Genomic DNA, 21787 nt, shown 5'->3' with positions numbered 1-21787 from the left:
ATATGTTTAACAAATTTGTTCAAGAAATTTAGGCTCGCGAAAAAAGAGTGACGTGAACCCTTTCACGCGACGTAAATAACGTCATAGTTAGCCTAGTTACAATTTTGCACAATGGCGGAAGTGAAAGTAACAAAAAATCAAATGTCTACGATGTGTTCATTTTCAAGATCATTTATATTGATAGATTAGTTTCTAAAGGTTGAATATGGAGATTTCAGAATTAACTCGAAACTGTCTGGGTGTTCTGATAGCCATTTTGTGTGTGGTAATGACTGCATTTGGATTTTGTGTGATTTGTGGTGCGGTCTTCCTGAAGCTGCATATGGACAATTGGACAGTTTTATTTCACGAGTACGATCCAAAGATCTTGTTTATTTCTTTGTTAACTGTCGGGTGTGTTATATTCCTTCTGCATATCTATGGTACGAAACTTGGCTACGCCACTGGTTTTGTTGAGACCAGAGAAGCTTATCAAATTGGTTTTATGCCGCTAATGGTCTTCATGGTACTTTTGATTGTTGGTATGGTTGTTACAGGAGCATTGTGCTTGGTCCATAGGGATTGGTTAGCCGAGGGATTTCGAAATGGTATGTTATCCAGAATTAAAATGTACAGGGACGATATGCACGTGAAGTCAGTTATAGATGAACTTCAGATGAGATATAAGTGTTGTGGGAGTTTAAGCTACAAAGACTGGTTTGATGTGAGTTGGATCGGTAAAGGTTTTGTCGATATTGAAAATCCAGATGTTAAGAAGTAGGTGCCGCAGATTTTTATAAACTCTTAGTGTAGGCTGTATAATGCAGACCTACATTTGCGGAAGTGATCACCGAAGTGTAATAGAGTCTTCCAAAAAAAAAAAACGTCCTAAAGTTCCATGGGTAGTATCTCAGCTGTTTCAAAATTCTCACATATATAGCCTACTTCAAGATGTCATTGCCTAACCCTGAAAATATGAAAGTCATCGAATAAAAATTGTACAAGTAGATATCTGTGAGAATTTTGAAAGTTTTTTAGGCTGTATGCAAATATTACCGATGGTGTTATCGGTGGTAGGCCTACCAGCTTCATCATAAAGATAGCCTACTACGTGTGGGCATATAAAATCCAAAGAATCCATAAAGAATTGTTCCTTAAAGAGTGAGCAAAAGTTGCACTGTATGTCTAATAGAGTGAAAAATTACCAGATCATTGATAGGGATCATCTTCATAATGACCCACAAAATAAAAATTAAAAGAATGCATAAAGAATTGTCTGTAAAATGAGCACGAGATGCACAAAATAGCAAATAGAGTAAAAAAAAAGTCAGACAAGATATTTCCGTGAAAAATTATCAGATCATTGAGAAAATCGATAGGGGATCATCTTCATAATGACATTGACCCACAAAATCAAAAGAATCCACAAAGAATTGATGCCTGTTGAGTGAGAACGAGCCAAATGCGAACGGACCGACAGACCGACTGACCTCACGGTTAATTACAATATACGCCCAAAATATATTTGTGGGCGTATAAAAGCTATTAGAAACCTGATCATCCGGAGCGAGCGCAGCGATTTGGTTGGATTGTAGGCCTACGTTGTTAGCGAATAAAAATCATCAGGTTCATAGAAGAATATGATTTCAAGCTAAAATCGTTCAATTGTAGACGAGCGTCGTATTTTTCATTGCCTCAGATATGAGCTTTTAGCTTATTTGATAATTCAAATGATATTTTAAACGACTATCTTCACCGTAAAAAATATAATTAGCTCATTATTAAAATTATCATTATAATATTATTATTACAGGAGGATGGAAAAAGGACAATATATCACTGACGATGCACCATTTAGTTGTTGTCAAATGGAATCTATGAGACCGTGTATATTTCATAAAGTTACACAATATGAACTTCATCAAAAGTATGACGAGATTACGCTGTATAAAGCTGGCTGTTCGGCCAATTTATCATCTTTTTATGATAAGTTTATTCTGTATCCGGCTTTATGTGGTTTGTTTGGGGCATCTGGAGTTGAGGTATATAGCCAGCTTGTCTATTCTCTGCTAATTTTTATCCGAGAGTATAGATTTTGAAAATTCGAAATGTGGTTCCCCGGATGGATTGAGATGGCAATAATGAACATAAACATATTGAATTAAAATCAGATCCTGCAGATGCCAGAATAACTCTGGGAGTTACAGCTTAGCATGTTGAATTTAGACATTTGAAAACAATCAAATCCATGATAACAAAATGTTGGGCTGTGCTAATTATTTGAGCGAAGTAACAATTACTCTTGTCAATTTATACTCTGCTTTTGACCACAATTAAATGTGGGTTATATTGGCGACGCCCTGATCATCGACCTGTTAAAATTTAAACATGCACCTTTGAAATGGAATATATAATGTCTATTTTGAATATTGTAGTCAAAATTCCCAATATTTTGAAACTGACTGACTGACTGATCAGTCGATACTTTTAGCAGTTATGAATTTCAAATTCTGATTTCAGTTCTTCATAATTATATGTTTACGTCATCTACAGACATCAATAAATGCGGCAGATAATTCAGGTTACCCTTCTGGGTATGGAGATTCGAAGTGTTGCGCTCCAGAACCAGGTAAACTCTTTACATTTTATATACGTCCGCATGAAAATTTGTTCACTGGAACAGAAAACTCACAAACTATTCCACAAGTTTTTCTTGGAACAAACACAATAATTTTCCTGGCTTTTTTTACGTGATAATCTGGACGTTTATTACCGTCTCCCTATCAACGTTTTCTTATTAACAATAATACCTAGCTGTCGTAGAAATTTCATCCAATGTAAATGATACTTGGTAAGAACTTGGAGAAATATCTCGAGTGACTTCGAACCTTCAAGTAGCACTTTTTAAGGAGGTTTATTAGACCAAATGAGTGGCAGGAATATCGACTCGTTCTACTTCCTTCAAAGTTATTAGGCAAAATCGTCACACAATCCTGAAAGATTCAAGGTGGTACTAAAGATTGAGCTACTTATTGCCACGTATCTCGAGCCCTATCTATATTTTGCCCAAATGAACAGGGAACATTACACATATTCTAAATGCACTAAATGCACTAAATGCACTATCTTTTTCTATCTGACTATTTCAGCCTATAACCCCCATTCTTATAGAATGAGAGAAAGACAAGGTTATACAAGAGGCAGAACCAGTGACGGCTGGGATAGGAATTATTCTAACATTGGTAACAGCATATCATACAATGAAGATTTAGAATTAAAAATCCCAAAAGAAGAGGAAAGCGACAAAGTTGTTCTATCAGCAGAAAAAACGGCAAGCGATGGAAACAAAACTACAAATAATCGTAAAAAGAAGTGGTTGGGACAACAAAAGGGTTCTCAAAATGACAAAACTAAACAGGATAGAATAACTACTACTATTAAGAATGACGGGATCAGAAATTCCAACACCCCTAAAGGCAGTAATGTTGGCAATTTTTCAGAAGAAAAAGCAAACGATCAAAGTAAAACATCGAATATTCAGAGAAAAAAATGGTTAGGACAAAGAAAAAAAGATAGTGGTACCTCTCAGAACACAAAATTTTCTACTGTCTCAGAGAATGAAGAATTCGGAAATCCAAAACCATCAAAAAGTGTACGCTTTGCAGACGAAGAAGCAATCGATCAAAATAAATCAACGACCAAACACAGAAAGAGCTGGTTAGGAAAACAAAATCGCAAACAATGTGTATAAAACAGTATATAAAGTATAAAAAGGCGACGTTAAATGTTACTTTGAGAATCTTGAAAACGATGATTTACTTCATAGCTCAAGTTCTTATAACGTTTTTCTGAAGAATGATTACTTTCGTATGATCCGTAAAAATATCCTGTAAATTTATGTTTCCTTTAAGGTGTGTCCACATGTTTATCAATGCTTGTATGTCGATATTTCGCAGTGGAGCGCAGCGTTTGCAACCTGTTAGCGCATATCGTACGCACTGTATACGCGTTGCAAGACCACAAAATAGGCACTTTGGTTACGCGACAGTTGAAGTAATGTTTGCGCATAGTTCACGCGAGTCGAATGCACATAGTACAAAAATTTATGCGTGCAAAATTGCACACACTACTTGCACTAGTTAACGAAGATTTTTATTATCGGTACACCAAAGTGTGTACATAAATCGTTCAAGCGTCGAGTGGTTAAAGATTATGCAGATTACCTGAATGGCCTGTAAATTATGCAAGGACAGTTTAAAAATCTTCGCAGATTTGTCCGAGAATGGTATGTTGATTCTGAAAAATTCTATGGATAGTTGTAAAAAAGCTATTTCTGCTGACAAAACATCCCCGTAGGTGGTCATAATGGTAGGCTTTAGGTTTTCATCGATTACAGATATGAAAAATGATATCTATTTAGGCGAATACTTGTATATCTCTTTAATGAATAGGTCTGGGATATCTTCATTTTAATATTATCTTTCGTCCTTTATTATTAATTGGTGCTAATTTTATTGTTGCTGTTATTATAAATTACTAAAAAGGCTTTATATCTGAACAATAAAGATGTTGAAAACATGTTTTACTTCGAAAGGAGGTTAATGTCTCGCCTTAATATGAACACCCAGAGAAATATACTGTATTAATAATATATAATTAAAGATGGGTTCCCTTATTTTCATTTATGAAATGAAAATGCTAATACTTATATGAATAGAAAGTAGAGGTGTTCTAATGACTTGGGAAAATACCAGTTTGTCTCACATGTCTATAATTAATTTATATTTGGCAGAAATCCAATGAGTGACCGATCTAGAAAGATCAAATAGTCTTTTTTGTTAATCCAAGACTGTACATACTTAAACATTTATGATTGGTTAAAAAAACTTAATTATATGCAATAAGAACATATTGATATGATTAAGAATACATGATATTTCATTTAAAACACCATTTAATCAAATGGTTTGCTTAATTTGACACTAAAAAATAAGGAAACCCATCTTTAAGTCATAACATATTAACCTCAACAATAGACCTGTATATTGACAGTATACAGCTCTATGCCTCAACTATTATTGAAATCTGGCTCCCGATACCCAAAACATATTTCTTCCATTATACTCAATCCTTTGTGGTCTGTTTTTAGTTTTGTTGTTGATTGTCTCATCTTTATCTCTAAATCAACAGAGGGAGCTATTTTCCAAAATGGAAGTAAGCGGGCGTTTTCAAAATCTAATGTATTAATAGTTTTTGGCAAGTATGAGTGAAATGGTGAGTATTTCGACATTTAGTTTTAAACTAAATCCCTTTACACGGGCCCTGTGATCAGTTGAGAAACTACACTGTCACTAACAGAGAACAATAAGACCTGATGTCGATGACTGATGATACTGTCACTGTTACTGCAGCGAGTGTCAAACCAGTGACACTGGGTAACATGAATAGCTGATGTCAGTAACTCATGACAGTCACAGTGCCACTGAGTTATGAGCAATGTCACTGCCCTACCATGGTTAAATAATGCTAGCAGAAAGATAGTTAAAAGATAGGCCTTAAGGTTGATCTATTTATATGTGAAATAGGCAATGATGCACAGAGTCAGTGGATATTAGCTGTGAACCTGTCATGTTTTTTTTTTTTATTTCGCCAGCACTTCTTTATAAAAATGCGCAGTAAAAGAATGAAATTCTCGGAAATCATACCATTGATCAACTTTTGGGACGAAAAAATTAAAATGAAATAAATTATGGAGTTTTACGTCCTACTTTTCTGCACCTTATGGGCTAATGAAGACAGGCAACATCATGCAGGGTGCCATGAGGGAAATTTTGCCAGGACAGCAGCGTTAGCCTGCTCTTTTTCGATTTCCAACTGTCGAGGGATCTTTAACGTGCACACCTGTAGCATACAGGGCCTCGGTTTATTGTCCCATCCGAACGACTAGAGGCTTTTTCCATGTCAGCCCCTCTTACCTGCATCACTGACAGGGGGAAACCGGGTTGAAAAATCCTAAGGTATTATCTCGACCTATGCCGGGATTGAACCCGGGACCTTCAGGTTCGCGAGCAAGCGTCTAACTCACTGAGCCAAATTGATATGGTAAGGAAAAGAATTGAGCTAGATTTAAAATACTCTTATTTTTAATCTCAAACAATTTTTTTTTTTTTCAGATTGAAGAGGAAGATATGTCTATAGATGAGGACAATTTTTTATCCAATATTCGGGCTAAAATGAAGTCTAAATCAACCCATTTTAATACACCAGGTCGAAGAAAGAAGATTATTTCTACTAAGCTCTGTAATGTTTGTAAGGACAACTTTTGCAACCACTAAAACTATAGATTTGGGCGCTATAAGGCATTTTTCTATTGTATCGAAAGGCGCTATATAAGCTATATAATTATTATAGATTTCATAGCCTTGATTCAATAACTTGCTTCTTGCAATCAAAATCAATTGATAAAGTCCAAGTGAACTAGTTTATTATTAAAGTAAGCTTACTATATAAGGAGTCAAATTTCAGTGTTGACTGTTGGCATAATAAATTTATATATATTTAATTCTAGCTATGGGTTCTATTTCCAAAGAAAGTCTGAGAGGGAAAAATCGAGTTCTTGCTCTGGATGTTCAGAAAGCCAAGATAACTCTTGGAAAGTTGAATGAAAAATACATCAAATTACAACAAGAAAACCAAGATAATATGATCCTACTGAATAAAAAAAGAATGGAAAAAAATGATTTACAAAAGATTTATGAAACAGAGACAAAGAAAGGGATAGAGGTGGGTTGATAATATTTTTTCAAATCTACCAACATGTTTGCGCTAACTTGGCAACTTTGGATATGATTTAAGCATAAATTAATGAATGATGCAGGTCAGATATGAGCCATGAAAATTGTCCCCAATGAAGACACAGACAGGCAGTGTTCATTGCCTGATCCTTCTTGACCAAATGAGAAGTAGAAAAGTTTCATTTCCTTTAACTAGAGTGGTAATTCTGTCCCATAATCAAAGATTCGGAAGCACTTAAATTTTCACAGAAGATTAATACTCTCCTTTGTGCTACTTACATTGATGTCATTACAAACTTCGTCAGTGACATTTAAGGTGATCCAAGAAGTATGTTTAACAGAGGGATATTAAAGATAAAGAATCAAATTATAGATTTTTGAATTGTAGAACATTCTATGACACTTTTAATCTTGCACATCATGGCATAAACTGAAAAAAAATCCAGTATTTAGCCTATCTCTATTTGGATACAAGTTTTTGATGGTTGTGTTAATTGCTTATGGCCTATCTTTGCTATTACCCCCTACCATATATTGTAGTTACAGTCGAGTTCTGATTGTAATAACTTAAAAAAGCCATGTCTGATTAAATTTGGAGCCTGTCGATTTTCCTCAATCCTGACATATATACTCTTATAAGTTTTACATTCCAGAAAGCTACAGAGAAAATTGATATTATGTTGAATAGATATTTAACAGAATTAATTGTTAATTCAACTACTCTCGATATGAAAAAGAGACCCTCAACAGGTTCTAGGTATTTATTTTTCATCTGTATTTTCAAACACTGCCTCACTGTTTTAGTAATAAATGGTTATGAGATTAGGGCCCATGAAAAGTACTTATTGTGATATGTATATCGATACTGCATCTGTGTCTTATGAGTGAAGTCGTGACTACTCCACTGAACATTGCATGCACATGGTGAAACATATATAGAAAATACATGATGATTTTGATCAACTTAACATGTTAATGTAGTTATATTGTTGTTTTTCAGATCACCTATACAAGCATCAAAAAGTCAACCAAATTGTGTAGAAAAAACCAAAGTGGACAGGATTGATCGAAAAATTCGTAGATCGCGTCTTAGTTTGGATCAAAAACTGGCAGCAAGACAACCAGTTATACCCAGTGAAAACACAAAACAATTTAACGAAAAAATGTGTAATACCAATTCAGTTACTAACAAAGGCAGACATCCTTCTAGTGTAGTAATCAAAGCTCCTTCTTTTTCGAAACCTGTTCAACATGCCGAAGAAACTTTTTTGGCCATACCAATTGGTATGATGTCTGACTTGGTAGATGAAAATCATGTTGATAATGCTGATGATGATATGGAAATGAATCAAGATTTTAATCAAACTATTCAGCCATTAAATATATCTGTTTGTGATTTGACAAGTGAAAGTGACACAATGACATTCACAAAGAGCTCCAAGCAAACAAAAAACAAAAGACCTCAACAGAATAATGTTGCGAAAAATTCAATTGTATCAAAAGATGCTAAGGTACTCCAAAAAGGAGGGATTATGTCAAAAGAAAAGCATACATTTGTGGAGGAAGCTCAAAAATCTCTTGAACCCACTAAAAGTGCAGAGGGTGATTCTAAGGAAAAACCTGCCAATAAACTCTTATTGACATCTAGAGATCGAACTAAAATTTGTAATGTCCGAGACATGATCATTCCCAAACCAAAAGTGAAATCGAAATTGCGCAAGAAGGAAGAAATAAAAGTTCCTGAGAAAACAAAATCATCACCATCAAGGATACCAGTGTTTGATTTTTCCATGCAGTCACCAACTATAGAACTGCCTGAATCTTATAAAGAAATTCCTGAAGATATTAAACTTCCTGGATGTGACAGGAATTCCACAGAATTGATTACAGCAAATAAACCTGTGAAGTCAAAAAGCAGATCCAGAGTTATTAAAGACAGTTCTGATAATCAGACATCAAAATCAAGTCCAGTGTCTTCACAATCTGATTCACAATTATTAAAGAAAATCAAATCACTTAATAAAGGACAATCAAAGAAAATCGAAGAATGTTCTGACTCGAATTATACACATCCATCAAAATCTTATTTCCAACCTGGTCAAAAGGGTGTATCAGTGCAAGATACTAGCAATATGTATAGTGTTTCCCTGAAATCAGATAGTCCAGCAAAGCAGCACACTGATAACCTAAAGGAAAGATCGGGCCGATCCAAAAGTCGCAAAGGAGTACAGCAAAACACCACTCATGGTGAAACTTATACTGTACCTATGAAAACTGGTTCCCCAGAGAAGTTAGCTAAAGAACCACAAAGAAGGGGTCGATCAAGAAGCCGAGGAAGGACTTTAAAAAATGCTGAAACAACTGAAAAGACTAAGTCACAAACTGAGAGCCCAACAAAAGGCTTTTCTGAAGTTGCTATGAGAGGTCCATCGAGAAGTTGCAAAAGAACCTTGAAAAATTCTGATGATGACCTTGATTCTAATAAAGTAGATGATTCTCTATTGCTGTACACTGTTCCCATGAAGACGGAGAGCCCAGAAAAAGCAACAGCTGATATAAACAGAAGAGGTAGATCTAGTAGTCGTGGAAGAACATTAAAACAAGCTACTGACACAAAATCCAAATCCCAACCATGCAGTTCAGGTATTTACTCAGTACCAATGAAATTGGATAGTCCAGAAAAATCAACAAAGGATTCCCAAAGACGAGGACGGTCTAGAAGTAGAGCAAGAACACTTATAGAAGATAACAAAAATGAAGAGGTACCGCTGCAATTGAACCAACATGAGGAAGACAATAAGCCAACAGAAGATGAAATGACACATGCAATAGATAATAAAGATATCAGTAAGAAGATTGAAGATCTGAAGAACAGATTTGGTATTGATAAAGATCAGAACAATGTTTCATCAAAAACTGCTGGCAAACCATTAACAGAACCAGAGAATTTTGAAGAATATTCTGTCCCTTTGAAAACATGCAGCCCAGAAGAAAAGCTTGTAGTAAGACGAGGAAGATCTCGTAGCAGAGGTAGACCAAAAGCACAAGAAGAAACTCTTGAGAAGTCTGAAAAATCTTCTGTGTCTGTGAGAAGTAGAGCAAGAAACAAGTTACCAGAGAATTCCAATTCTGAAAATAAATCTTTGAACTCGGAAGAAGCTGAAATGAAAAATTGTGCAACAAATCAAATTGAAAATCAAGAGCGATCAAGACCTTCTATGAAACGTGGCAGATCCCAAAATGGGAACGGATGTGAGAAGGTTGAAATAAGTGATTCAGAGTCAGATGAAATAGTGAGAAGTGCTGCACCTAAAAGACGAAGTAGATCAAGGACTAGAAGAAGGCCAAGAAAGTCAGAAACTAGTACGAATTCAGACTTTCTAAATGGAGGACATGAATCAAATGATTTAGACACAAAGCCAAATAGTGCTGTGACTGGGAAATCTCACCAAAGGGAAAACATTATTTTTAAAAAAGTGCCTAAAATTGTTATAGAAAATGAGAATGATCTAAAGACCAAAACTCCAATGCAAGTTTCAGAGGATTCCATATGTACAGTCTTCAAAAATAGACCAAGTATCAAGAGCAGTAGGAAATCTCTTGTAGCATCTTCACCTCCTTCATCAAAAGAGAACGTGATTACACCTGATCCATGTCCATTGGTCAAACAAACTTTAGATGGCAGAAAGTCATCTCTAAATAACAGAACAAGTACATCCAAAAGGGTAAAATTCTTTATTTCATTTTTTGATTTGTCAAATTAGTGCTATAGATATACATTGCTTACAGGAAGGGTAATGTTAGTTCGAGCTTATGAATATTAACAGATATTTAACCACAAAGTTATTATATATTTTAGACAGTAGAAAGTATTGGTAGTAGAGATAGTTTAGATGTCAATAACAGGTAGGTATAAGAAGATTATACATGTAGTTAAAATATGTATAATTCACATGGATATAAAAAAGAATTGTGAAGGGAGCCATCCGATAGGAGTTCTGCATGTTTGGGACTCATGGAGTCAACCGGACATTCAATAAAACAAGTTGGAACAGAGTTCAGAACCTGTTCAATGTGTACCGAAAAAATAGTATGGTATCAAATAGTGGAGAAGGGCATAGAAGGGAAAATTTTGAATATGATATAATCTGGTTTTGTGGCGTTCAATTAAGGTTATAATTGGAACAAGAGGAACCTTTTTAATGCTATCCTGGTCCAATCACTCCGGGTGAAAATGTTTCATGGTTTTATGCTGCAGAATTTGTAATGCATGTCTCTTGGAAACTATTGTGTATCAACACTATGATGTGAATGATGGCTTTTGTTATTTTATTATTATGTATAAATAATATGTAAGCTTATATATTTATATATTGAGTTAATATTTAATCTTTGTTGACCAATTTATTTTACAGTGAGAGAAAAAGCAGACGGGCTGCATCTTCAGTATCTTATAAAGAGCCCACACTTAACAGGTAGATAACATTTTATAGAATTTACAAACCAAAGGATGAAGGATGAGAATCTGCTTCATTGCTCATATGCCTGAAGTTCTCATACAGGAAACTTCTACTGATGAATAGGAGTTCATGTTTGTTATACAAAGTTACTCCATTAGATGCAGCTCGTGAAAAAACAACTAGTTCTTGATTCAGTTTTAAATCTTGAACCCAAATTAACCTGTGGTAAGGCTTGTGACAACCTGGGATTGTTAAATTGTCTCTACCCAGGCAGTAAGGTTCCATATTAGGAACCCCATGAAGGTCAGGAATATGGTTGATGCAACAGCCAGTGCTATTAAGGGACAGCTTAGTGTCAACTCTTTACCCATCCCTTTAATAAATATGGTTTATTGGAGCATCTAGATATTATTGGTACTTATAACCCCTGACATTTGTAATTAATTGATATTTTCTAGTAAATTAAGAAGAGAAGATGTTCAAAAGAAACTTTTAGAAAAAGAAGTGGAGAAGAAAAGATTATCTGGACAGGAATAGTCTTTTTAACTGAACAAAACTGAATTTTAAATTAAATTTTAGTTATGATAGAGTCAATTTATTTTATGTTTTGTGAATACTACCCCTTTCAATAGATATAGTTGCTGAAATTATTACATAAAATTGCATCATTATTCATTGAAAGTGGCAATTGACAATGTTTTTTCGATCGTTATAAATTAAAAAACACTCTCTGATCATTGAGGGAATGAACGTGGTTCCCCCTCCTACCAGTAATGCATGTTGGATAGGTTTACATGGAAAATACGTCAGATGGTGAAATAAACCCCTGTGCTGTGCATGTTAAAAATCTAAAAAACAGTTGAAAACCCTAAACAAGAGTAGCCTATGATGTCCCCTCCCCTCACCCCCATTTTTTCTTTAACGCACAGTGGTGATTCGAGCGTGTAAGACTACACTTACATGTAAGAAGATAAGCTATGATCACTTGAATTCTCTATAAAGCCACACGAAGTGAACTGATTGCATAGACTCGAGTAATATAATATATAGTAGAGATAACTCTATGACATAGTTTTCGATTCGAGATAATAATTGTGGTCTGAAGCTTGTATCTAAACCCTTTACATGGAGCTTACATTACAAATAAGTTTTTACGGCCCAATGAAGATTCCACTTAGGAAAGGTCTCAATTAGTTAAAATGAAATCCTCTTTTGAGACATGATAATATGAATCTATCATGATTTTGAAACATCAAGTCCAAACTTTAGACTGTCCTCGCCAAGGGAGATAACAAAGTTAATTTTCAGATGCTGTCGAAAAACATTAACATTCGTAGAGATTAGTAAGATTTCCCTTTTTTCAGTCATTTTTATGATATTTGACTTGAATTCTGGCGTGCAAGCCATGCACAGCTTGTTCAGTTGATATGATGAAAACTTTGACTTGAACTTGAAATTGTTCAAAGTTTCACGATCACCATGTTGATTGTTGGACTACAGACCGCTTTAAATTTATTTTTTCCGCATTACAATGTCTATGTAGTAGACTAGATATATTGGAATTTTAAGAATAGAAACCACTATTGGTACCTGTCCTATACCTGCTAATTGTTATACTTATCACATAAATAACTTCAATCTAGAGAATTAATACATCTTGCTTTGAATTTGTTTGTTTTTTGATTTCATCAGACATCAATGTTATATTACTGAGGACGAGTGGATGTCAATATGAGGCCTGATGAACACAAGAAAAAGAAAAGTGCACAATATAAACAAAAACATGGTGTGCCAAAAGATACGAATGATGGCAAAGGTAAGAAAATTTATGAATTATAATTTATTGCTAACATAAATTTGATCAAGAAAGAGATTATCTTCATTGTCTTACGACTTAGGCCAAGGTGGTTAATTCAACTCATACCATTATTATTTCAATATGAATAAGATTATCTTGAGAAATATCATTAATACTGTACTAACTTTAGTCTTTTAATGTTATTTTTTTATAGTTCAGGGCAATGGAAAGTATGATTCTTAAACTGTTCTATGTGAATTAGTTAAATTCTATTTTAGGTACTGGAGGAAAAAATGATAAAATTAAATTTTCTGGTAAACCTGTAAAAGGTAAAAATTCTCAAGATGGAGCTAGTTCAAGTAAAGAAATACCATGTAGGCCTTCTTCTATCAGTAGACCCAGCAATAAACAAGTTTCATCTAATTCGTCAGATTCAGAGGTATACAACTTGCATTTTATTGCTATCTAGCTCTTAGACCCTCAGTGTGTTTCTGTTGATAATTTCTTTAGCAAAATGTGGTGGTAATCTTAGAGATTAAGTGTAAGAGTAAGTGAAATGAGTAAGTTAAAATTCAACAAAAGCTTAGTAGATCAGTGGAGCTTCCTTTTCGGGCATTCAGGTTCCAATCTTGTGCCTATTGTCAATTATATTCCAAAGTTCATTTCTTCAAACTTCCAACTGTCTTTCAATAACTGAAACGTATGCCAGAAAAGATCAAGGCCATGGATTTGAACTGTGACTAGGTCCAGTTGGTTGAGAGAATGGCTGAGAAATTAAGTAGCTCTGTATGGCTATTTCTATTGTTTGCATTTTTATGACACTTTTTCTCATAATTATTTTTTTGAATACAGGAAGATGTTCCATCTCAAGGTGTAGTTTATCAGAAGAAAACATTTTCTAAGCGTAAAATAGTGAGTAACTGGGATAGATATGAGATACCTCATGTTGATGAAAATAAAGTGGAAGAAAGCAAAGGATCTGATTTTTCAACTGTGTTAAATCTTACTGGTAGGTTGGTTGACTTTAGTCTAGGTTGTTAAATCTTACTGATAGGTTGGTTGACTTTAGCCTAGGTTGTTAAATCTTACTGGTAGGTTGGTTGACTTTAGCCTAGGTTATTCAATCTTACTGATAGGTTGGTTGACTTTAGCTTAGATTGTCAAATCTTACTGTTGGTTGACTTTAAACAAGGTTGAACTTTATTTTAAAAGGTTTAAAAACATTCACATTTGTAATGTGGACACTCAAAGATTCTGTTTGAAACCATTCGTGTCCCCAGTTTAACGTCTGTGTGTAATTCAGAAAAACAAAATATGATGTCACTATAACAAAAAGTAATAATATTCAAGTCAAATGTTTTGGGGATAATTAAGGTTTTCTGGAACTACACAAATAACATTGGAACAAAAATTGGAAAGCATTCAATTGTCATTTTCTGTATATTGCTAGCTAGCCAACAGGCTACATTAAGATAAGATAAATCATTATTACCCTTTCGGGGAGTCCTGTACAATGAAAGGCTGACAAAACAAATAATAATATCTCTAATAATGCAATTTGATTTATTTAAATTCCAGGTAGTTCATTGTCTCAATTTCGATTTAAATCAGAGAAGAATTTAGATAAAGAGTTATCTGACATATCAGCTAGTCAGTATAGTAATTTAGATCTACAGGATTTATCAACTTGTATAGATACTTTACCACTTTATAAACAGTTAGCCATAGATCAACATCTATTTACTGTAAGTATTTTGAAAGAGAAATGATTGAGGCAATTAGAAAAGGGTGGATGTACATTAGAATAAGTCATACTGCACTTAGTGCTTGTTACTATCATCAAATAAAATAATATTACTGCAATAAAAATGTTAGCAAAGTGGAATCTTTCACAGAGGAAAAGAGTCCACGAATCTAGTTGAAAAACAGCTTTATTTGTTCTGTTAGAAAGGACATGCCTGAAGTTTTGGTTTAGATATATAACTTTAAATTTCGCACACTAATTTATCCAGACTAAAAAAAAAAGCAATTTAATAAAACCTTTAAGTTTTTTGACTCAAATTATCTAGCACACATTGGAGTGACATAAAGAAGCATAGAAATTTAAATGTTTTGTTTAAAGAGGATTTTTTATATTATTTAGGAAGATCAGATAGAAAAAATGAACACAGAATCTAAAGAGAAGTCAAAGGAATATATCTCACATGTACCTAAACTTCCATCTCTTAAAGCAAAACCAATATCTAACATCAATGATAGAGACTTTGAACTTGAACATTTATCTTCTGACATTGAAAATAACTTAGATCTTGGTGCTCAACCTGAAAGTGCTATTCCCCAAACCGAACTTGCAAAATCTGTGATACTAAAACAAACGGCCGCTATATGTGAACAAGAATGTGAACTAGAACAACTTCTTTCCATGGGAAATTCTACAAGTACAGATATTATTCAAAATTTCAATATAGTTTCTAATGGTAGTATAATAAAGACTCCTCCTGATTTGAAATCCACAGTTTTAAATGGTTTGTAGTTTTATTTTTACTTGTCTTCTAGAAAGCCCAATGGTAGGGATCGGCCATGATGACATAGGGGTGGTTTGTGTATCACATGATGCACAACTTTAACAGTTGTAAGAGTGGTTTGTCCTACCAATTCGTTTCATTTTTGTCCTCTTGATAGCTCTTTCGAAAATTACATTAACAACTTGTTCTTCTTTGGTTTAATTGAATATTAATTTCACAAAAATAGCCCTGATATTGAAATTAAGGTTATCTATTCTTTACCTCAAAAACGTTGATTAATTGTTAAACTATTTTTGTTGGTTCTATATCTTAAGGGATTTCTAACAAATATAAAACGAGTTTTGGCATTATCAGATTGGTTAAGTATGTAAATGTTTTTAAATTTTATGTTATCTGATTTCAGAGACACAGTCAGCATTACATAAAGACCAGGGTGCTGTTCCTGGTATGGAAGACTTAGAAGACTGGTTAGATAGTGTTTTAGATACCTAACAAATTCAATATATTATTAAGTGCAATAAAAATATTTTCTTGCATGTGTTTCTGTTTATGTTATGTTTTTGTTAAAATTCAAAATCCTTGAACACTTTATATGAAGTAGATGAGATAGTTTCAATAAATCATAAGAGGGATACAAAAGGCAGATTCCTTGTAATATTTATGATTTGGAGTAGGAGACCAATTTAGTGTCCTATGCACACACAGGCATGAATTTCCAAGGATGATTTCACTCACTTTAAGATCATTTAACGGGACAGCTGCGCCATATTTTTGACCAATAAATAATTTCCAGAATTATCTTTGTTTGAAATTAAAAAGATGAGTCGTCTTTTCTTGAGTCACTGCCATAATATATAGAAGAGACATCATTTACTAAAGTTTCTAGATGTGATACAATGGCACAGTGTACACTTAATTTGACAAACCTGAATTTGGTTGTAGGAATAAAAAGGCCAGGATCATTATAGCTAAATTGTTCATACACAATAAGTATTTATGTTAAAGGGGCATTCTGTTTTCTTTGTTGATTGAAAAAAAAAAAGGTTGCTCAAATTGATGAAAACTACACCAATATCTGAAAAACTTGCACCTTAACACACCACAGCCGTTTTAAATAACCGTTTTAAAACAAATCCATCAAATACATAGATGTAGGCCTATTGCTTCATTAAATATAGTAAAACAATACAGGTCCATTAATTTTGTAGTCTTGACTGAGAGACTGGTTATTCTGGTCTACATCTGCCAGACAAGATCATCTGGACATACAGTTAAAAATAGCTATGACCCTTAAACTGACCAAAATGTAAACAAAGAACAAAAAGGACAATAAATAGCCCAAAGCAAAAGTTGAAAGCAGGTGATGGTGTTATATGTAACAGACTGGCTATCACTAAACCTTTGTTTGGAATTTAAGATTCGTGTCAAGTAAATGGAGGGATAACGAAATGAAATTCTACTAACACTGTCACTGATTGATAATCAGCAGATAGTGCACTGCTGCCACTGGACTGGACACTTAAGTTATATGGATGCTTATGCTGTTATTCAACACTAGGCCTATACCCCTTGGCTCTAACTTATTCATTTGTTATGATAATTGATAAATAATATCATTTAGTAGCTCTGTAGAAAGAAAGCTAGTGAAAAGGGTAAGTTAATATTAATAACATATATAATCTACACTGGACATAAGGAATCTCATATTTCAGTATAATACACAAACATAATAGAATAATAGACCAGGTTACTGTCTTAGATACCAATGGCAACATTGGCAAGGCCAGTGTCTGGTTATGGCGTGGACCAAGCAGTTTAGCTTGTTTTATATTCTGTCAAAGAATCATTTATGAAATAACCATAGACATAGATAGATTTGATAGAAAATACTATCAGTATTAGGTTTATTACAGAAACAGCTGGTCATTGTTCAAAGCTTTCATTGATACGTGCAAGACAACTCAAAATGTTAAGTAGGGTAACATTACATGTATTGGTATTTGGAAAGATATTCTAACTCAAGATGAACATACAATGCACCAACAAAAGTAAAATAGTACCTAATAAAAGTTAAAAAAATTCACTTATAATTTATGTTACACAACATGTCACATGATGATGTGAAGTTGTGATAGGTAAAATTTAAAATTTTTTACAAACTATAAATAAGATAGGTGTGGCCTTGATATGTCTTTGAAGGCTTTATAATGCATACATGTTCTTTAAGCAACGATACAATGATTATCCACATCGTATTGTATGATCCTATGTGATATAATCATCATACCTGCTGTTGCTTAAGGAACATGAGTGCATAGTATTGCATACATGCCTATATGGATTCATATGACCCTATTCTTACAATAGGTGCCCTTATTCTGTTTGTCTGACTAAGATGAACCCATTTGGTTGGTTGACCTGACAATGAACTTTCATAATTTCTTGTATATAGACCTAACAAGTAGGTTTGTTATAACAGTTTTATCATGTGATCTGTTTCAGAGTATGGTTGTGAATAATGCTGTAACTTGATGTGCTTAACATTATTATTGATTGGTTGGGGTTGATGAAAAAGAGGTTATAAAATGCAAAATTAGTGTTAGTGGAATCAATTCAGGTAATAACTAGTTTATTTCAATTCTAAAAGGTAAATTTGTGATATACCTACTCTAAGTGATAGTTGAAAATCTGTGTTATGTGTAACGTCTGAATTCCTTTTTATTTAGCAAATTGATTGTCAACAATCATCATTCATTTCATTTCATTTCATTTGTATCAGCATGTGAAATGTTGAGTTAATAAATGTCAGAAATAGTATATCCATATATCTTGTGCTTCTTTACCTATAGACATTTCTATATGTCTTACAAACAATATATTAGAAGACAGTCGGCATTCATTACCAGTACTTCAGTAATATTCATTTGCCAACTGTTTTAGCTGGTATTTTATAATTTACCTAGCAGGTAACCTCAATGTTATTTTAGTTAATCTATAATCCCTCATTAATCCAATATGTCAATATATATTAAGAAGGATTAACTTGATTACAAAATATTGATTATATATATGATTAATACTTTTTGAATGTTATGTATTTAATGTGATCAAGTGGAAATTAGGAGAAAATTAAACTTACTTTTGGCTTAATAAACGGGCAATACTTAGCACTCAAACAAATAATCAGTAACTTATCTTTACCTTATTAGGCTAATAAACTTGGAGAATACCCTTCAGTTCCTATAGCAAAATAAAGATATGTCTTCTTATTTATTTCTAGATGCAGTGATACTTTTAAAATGGCCAAATCATCAGAAATTAAAGAGATAGACTGGTATAGTGAATCTATACAAGAAATAGATGAAAACAGTCCTTTAATACGCAGTGACAATCATACAGTTCAAGATATTGACGACATTACCCAAATCCGGAAACTTTGGTTCTTTCAAAGTATTCGTCAGTATGTTTTTATTGAAGTAGTGGTTTTCCTGTACTTTTTATCATATGTAACAAGTTTGTCCATTACACAGTTCTTTCTTTTTGATAAAATTGCTGAAAACTATCCGGGATACAACATCAGTGCCATGCACCCCTGTCAAATGATTAAACCTATATATGGTAACATGACTGATAAAGATGTGCCTAGAAAAATAGAAAAAGAGACCACCACAATGATCTTATATTTGAACATTGCCACAGCTTTTCCTGCCATCATACCAACTGTGTTTCTAGGAGGATTGTCTGATCGTCATGGTAGAAAGGTTGTGTTGTTGATAGCTATATCAGGAAGTTTGCTCCGTGCCATTGTCTACATTATAGTGATTAATTTCAGACTTAATATCCATTTCTTATTCATTGGAAATGCTCTTGAAGGACTATCAGGAAGTTTTGGAACTTGTTTAATGGCAATGTTCAGTTTGATTGCTGATATTACAGAACCAGGACCAAAAAGAGCTGTTAGAATCACTGCATTAGAGGCCATGTTGGCTATTGCGTCTGCTTCTGGATTGCTGATTGCTGGTTACTGGGTGGGAATGAGAGGATATTTTGAACCAATGACATTTGCCACATGTCTTTTAGGTTTAGCGTTTATTTTCACATCATTATGCATTCCAGAAACTCTTAGGGTTGAAAACAAAACTCCATTTTCTCTCAAAATCTTTAAAAATTGTGTGCAGCTGTACACAAAAGATACTGCAAATCATCGAAGATGGAAACTAATAATTTGTCTGATTTCATTTTTTCTTGTGATATCCATTGGACTTTCTCGTGTCTCACTGACCACTTTATATTTATTGGATGCTCCGTTCTGTTGGCCACAAACCAAGATAAACCTATATTATTCTTCAACTGTACTTGTCAACTGGATTTCCATATTAATCTTTGTAAAATGGTGTGGTCCAAGTATGTCTGAGAGAACGCCTGCTATACTAGGATGTGTATCTAGTGTTGGATCATTGATACTGTTAGGTATTGCTGTTGAAGATGTCTACATCTATGCCTGTAAGTATTTAAAAGAAACTGCCAATTTTGAAACCTTTTTTTTTGCAAGAGCCTTGCATATTGCTTATGATAAATATTAAAAATTAAAGAATAACAACAAGAAGTTTTCTAGCTTTTGCATGAGGATTGAGGAAAATTAAAGATTCCTGTTGCTTAATTAAGATTTTCGGCCTGTCTCTATAATCCAGAGACTTTGACTAGATCCAAATGGTTTTGTAAAAGTTTTCTTGAAGTACAGGTACTATGAATGTACATTATGTCTGACATGGAACCAAAGTCTTCATAATACTATTACACATTCAAATGGAATATATTTTAGCTGCTGCTGTCGGAATTATAGGAGATGTTGTGTCACCAGCTTTAAGATCTATGATGTCACATCAAGTATCACCAGTTGAACAAGGTAAACTTAATTTCATCATATGCTGACATTTCTCTTTGAACACATAATAATATCGGCACCCATGTTTGTCATCCATCTTATGTGTGTGCTAATTAAATCATGTTTTTTTTTATCCATATTGATGTAGATTTTTGTTATATATTATAGGTATATTGTTTGCTAGTGTTGGAGTGATAGAATTAAGTTGTACAGCAATAATTGGCTCAGCAGCAACATTAATTTATAATCTAACAATAGAATTTTTTAGTGGTGTGGTATTTCTATGTATGGCTGGTTTGATATTTATTGTGTTTGTTCTGTTGATGTAAGTATAGTATACACTAATATATGCTAAATGCTTCAGGGGACTCAATGAAAGGGGATCTCATCTACCATGGACAAGACCATTACTCAGATTTTTATTCTACTTGTAAGCAGTCACCAAACGTTTGGTATAGATGTTAGGTAATTCTGAGCGACCTCCAACCTACATTTATACCTCCAAAATGATTAAAATGTAGATGTAGATGTCTTGTTTCACATGAGAAGAATACTGGGAAACTCTGTATTCAATAAATCAACAGTTTTAACAGCATAAAATTAGCATAAATTGTGATAGAATTTGTCTGAGTCTAATTTAAGAAATTAAATGATTCGTGAGTAATCTTCAGAAAAAACATATCTCTGAGATACCTAAAAAATACAGTGGCTGTTTACTGTATAAAATGTGTCCATTTTTCAAATTTATGATGTTCACAACAGATGCTGTTTATTATTACAATCTCTTCTAAGCCTGTAAGATTATATAAAAGTCAATAACATTAAATTAAATACCATTAATTATTTTTAGGATATTAAATATTGGTATAAATAGACAAGGCGGTTCATCAGTTATAAGAACTATACACATCAAAGCTTAATAATGGTAATTACTAATGGTTGAACGAAGAAAGACAGAACAGCTGAATGATAATGTATTATAGAAGGTCTAGTCTACAGAATGATAGTGCTGAGTACTGTGTATTATCATACTCTATGTATCTTAATGCATGGTTACTGATAAGATACATATTATGAAACATATTTCATTTTTTACAAATCTGTTTAAAAGTAAAATTTTGATGATTGATTATATGCTGTACTAGCTTATTGAGCTACCTGTATCACTTTTCAGATTTCTAATATCCTGTTTCTGGTTCTTCTACTATTAAAAAAATAGGTTTCATAGATATTTAGAATAGCATTACGTCTAGGAAGTTATGAAGATTATTATGAGGAGATACTATTGATATTGTGAATTCATTGCTTGGGAGAAAGTTAGTTACAGTCTGAGAGAGAGAACTGTC

General features: G+C 33.5%; 4 protein-coding genes across 4 annotated transcripts; all 4 read left to right on the top strand.

Annotated features, from left to right (window-relative positions):
* Positions 1-109: 109 nt before the first annotated feature.
* LOTGIDRAFT_235513 (hypothetical protein) lies at positions 110-3730 on the top strand (the record flags this gene model as incomplete). The annotated part of the gene is made up of 4 exons (XM_009064854.1): positions 110-756; positions 1793-2021; positions 2500-2608; positions 3129-3730. Exons 1-4 carry the CDS (start codon positions 206-208, stop codon positions 3728-3730), a joined length of 1491 nt encoding a protein of 496 aa, XP_009063102.1. The 5' UTR covers positions 110-205.
* A 1511-nt stretch (positions 3731-5241) lies between these two features.
* Positions 5242-11825, top strand: LOTGIDRAFT_235512 (hypothetical protein; the record flags this gene model as incomplete). The annotated part of the gene is made up of 8 exons (XM_009064853.1): positions 5242-5253; positions 6153-6288; positions 6548-6762; positions 7427-7530; positions 7774-10498; positions 10633-10679; positions 11189-11248; positions 11692-11825. The coding sequence occupies 8 exons, from the start codon at positions 5242-5244 to the stop codon at positions 11768-11770; spliced, it is 3378 nt and encodes a 1125-aa protein (XP_009063101.1). The 3' UTR covers positions 11771-11825.
* A 1139-nt stretch (positions 11826-12964) lies between these two features.
* On the top strand, positions 12965-16048 carry LOTGIDRAFT_167364 (hypothetical protein; the record flags this gene model as incomplete). Its single annotated transcript, XM_009064852.1, has 6 exons — positions 12965-13049; positions 13310-13470; positions 13884-14040; positions 14610-14776; positions 15175-15556; positions 15960-16048. 6 exons carry the CDS (start codon positions 12965-12967, stop codon positions 16046-16048), a joined length of 1041 nt encoding a protein of 346 aa, XP_009063100.1.
* A 3131-nt stretch (positions 16049-19179) lies between these two features.
* Positions 19180-20770, top strand: LOTGIDRAFT_129713 (hypothetical protein; the record flags this gene model as incomplete). The annotated part of the gene is made up of 3 exons (XM_009064851.1): positions 19180-20059; positions 20379-20462; positions 20610-20770. 3 exons carry the CDS (start codon positions 19180-19182, stop codon positions 20768-20770), a joined length of 1125 nt encoding a protein of 374 aa, XP_009063099.1.
* Between the last annotated feature and the right edge of the window lie 1017 nt (positions 20771-21787).

This window comes from Lottia gigantea (assembly GCF_000327385.1).
Source record: "Lottia gigantea unplaced genomic scaffold LOTGIsca_66, whole genome shotgun sequence".
NCBI lineage: Eukaryota > Metazoa > Mollusca > Gastropoda > Lottiidae > Lottia > Lottia gigantea.
Note: the sequence above shows the minus strand (reverse complement) of the source record. Positions and strands in the feature narration are given on the sequence as shown.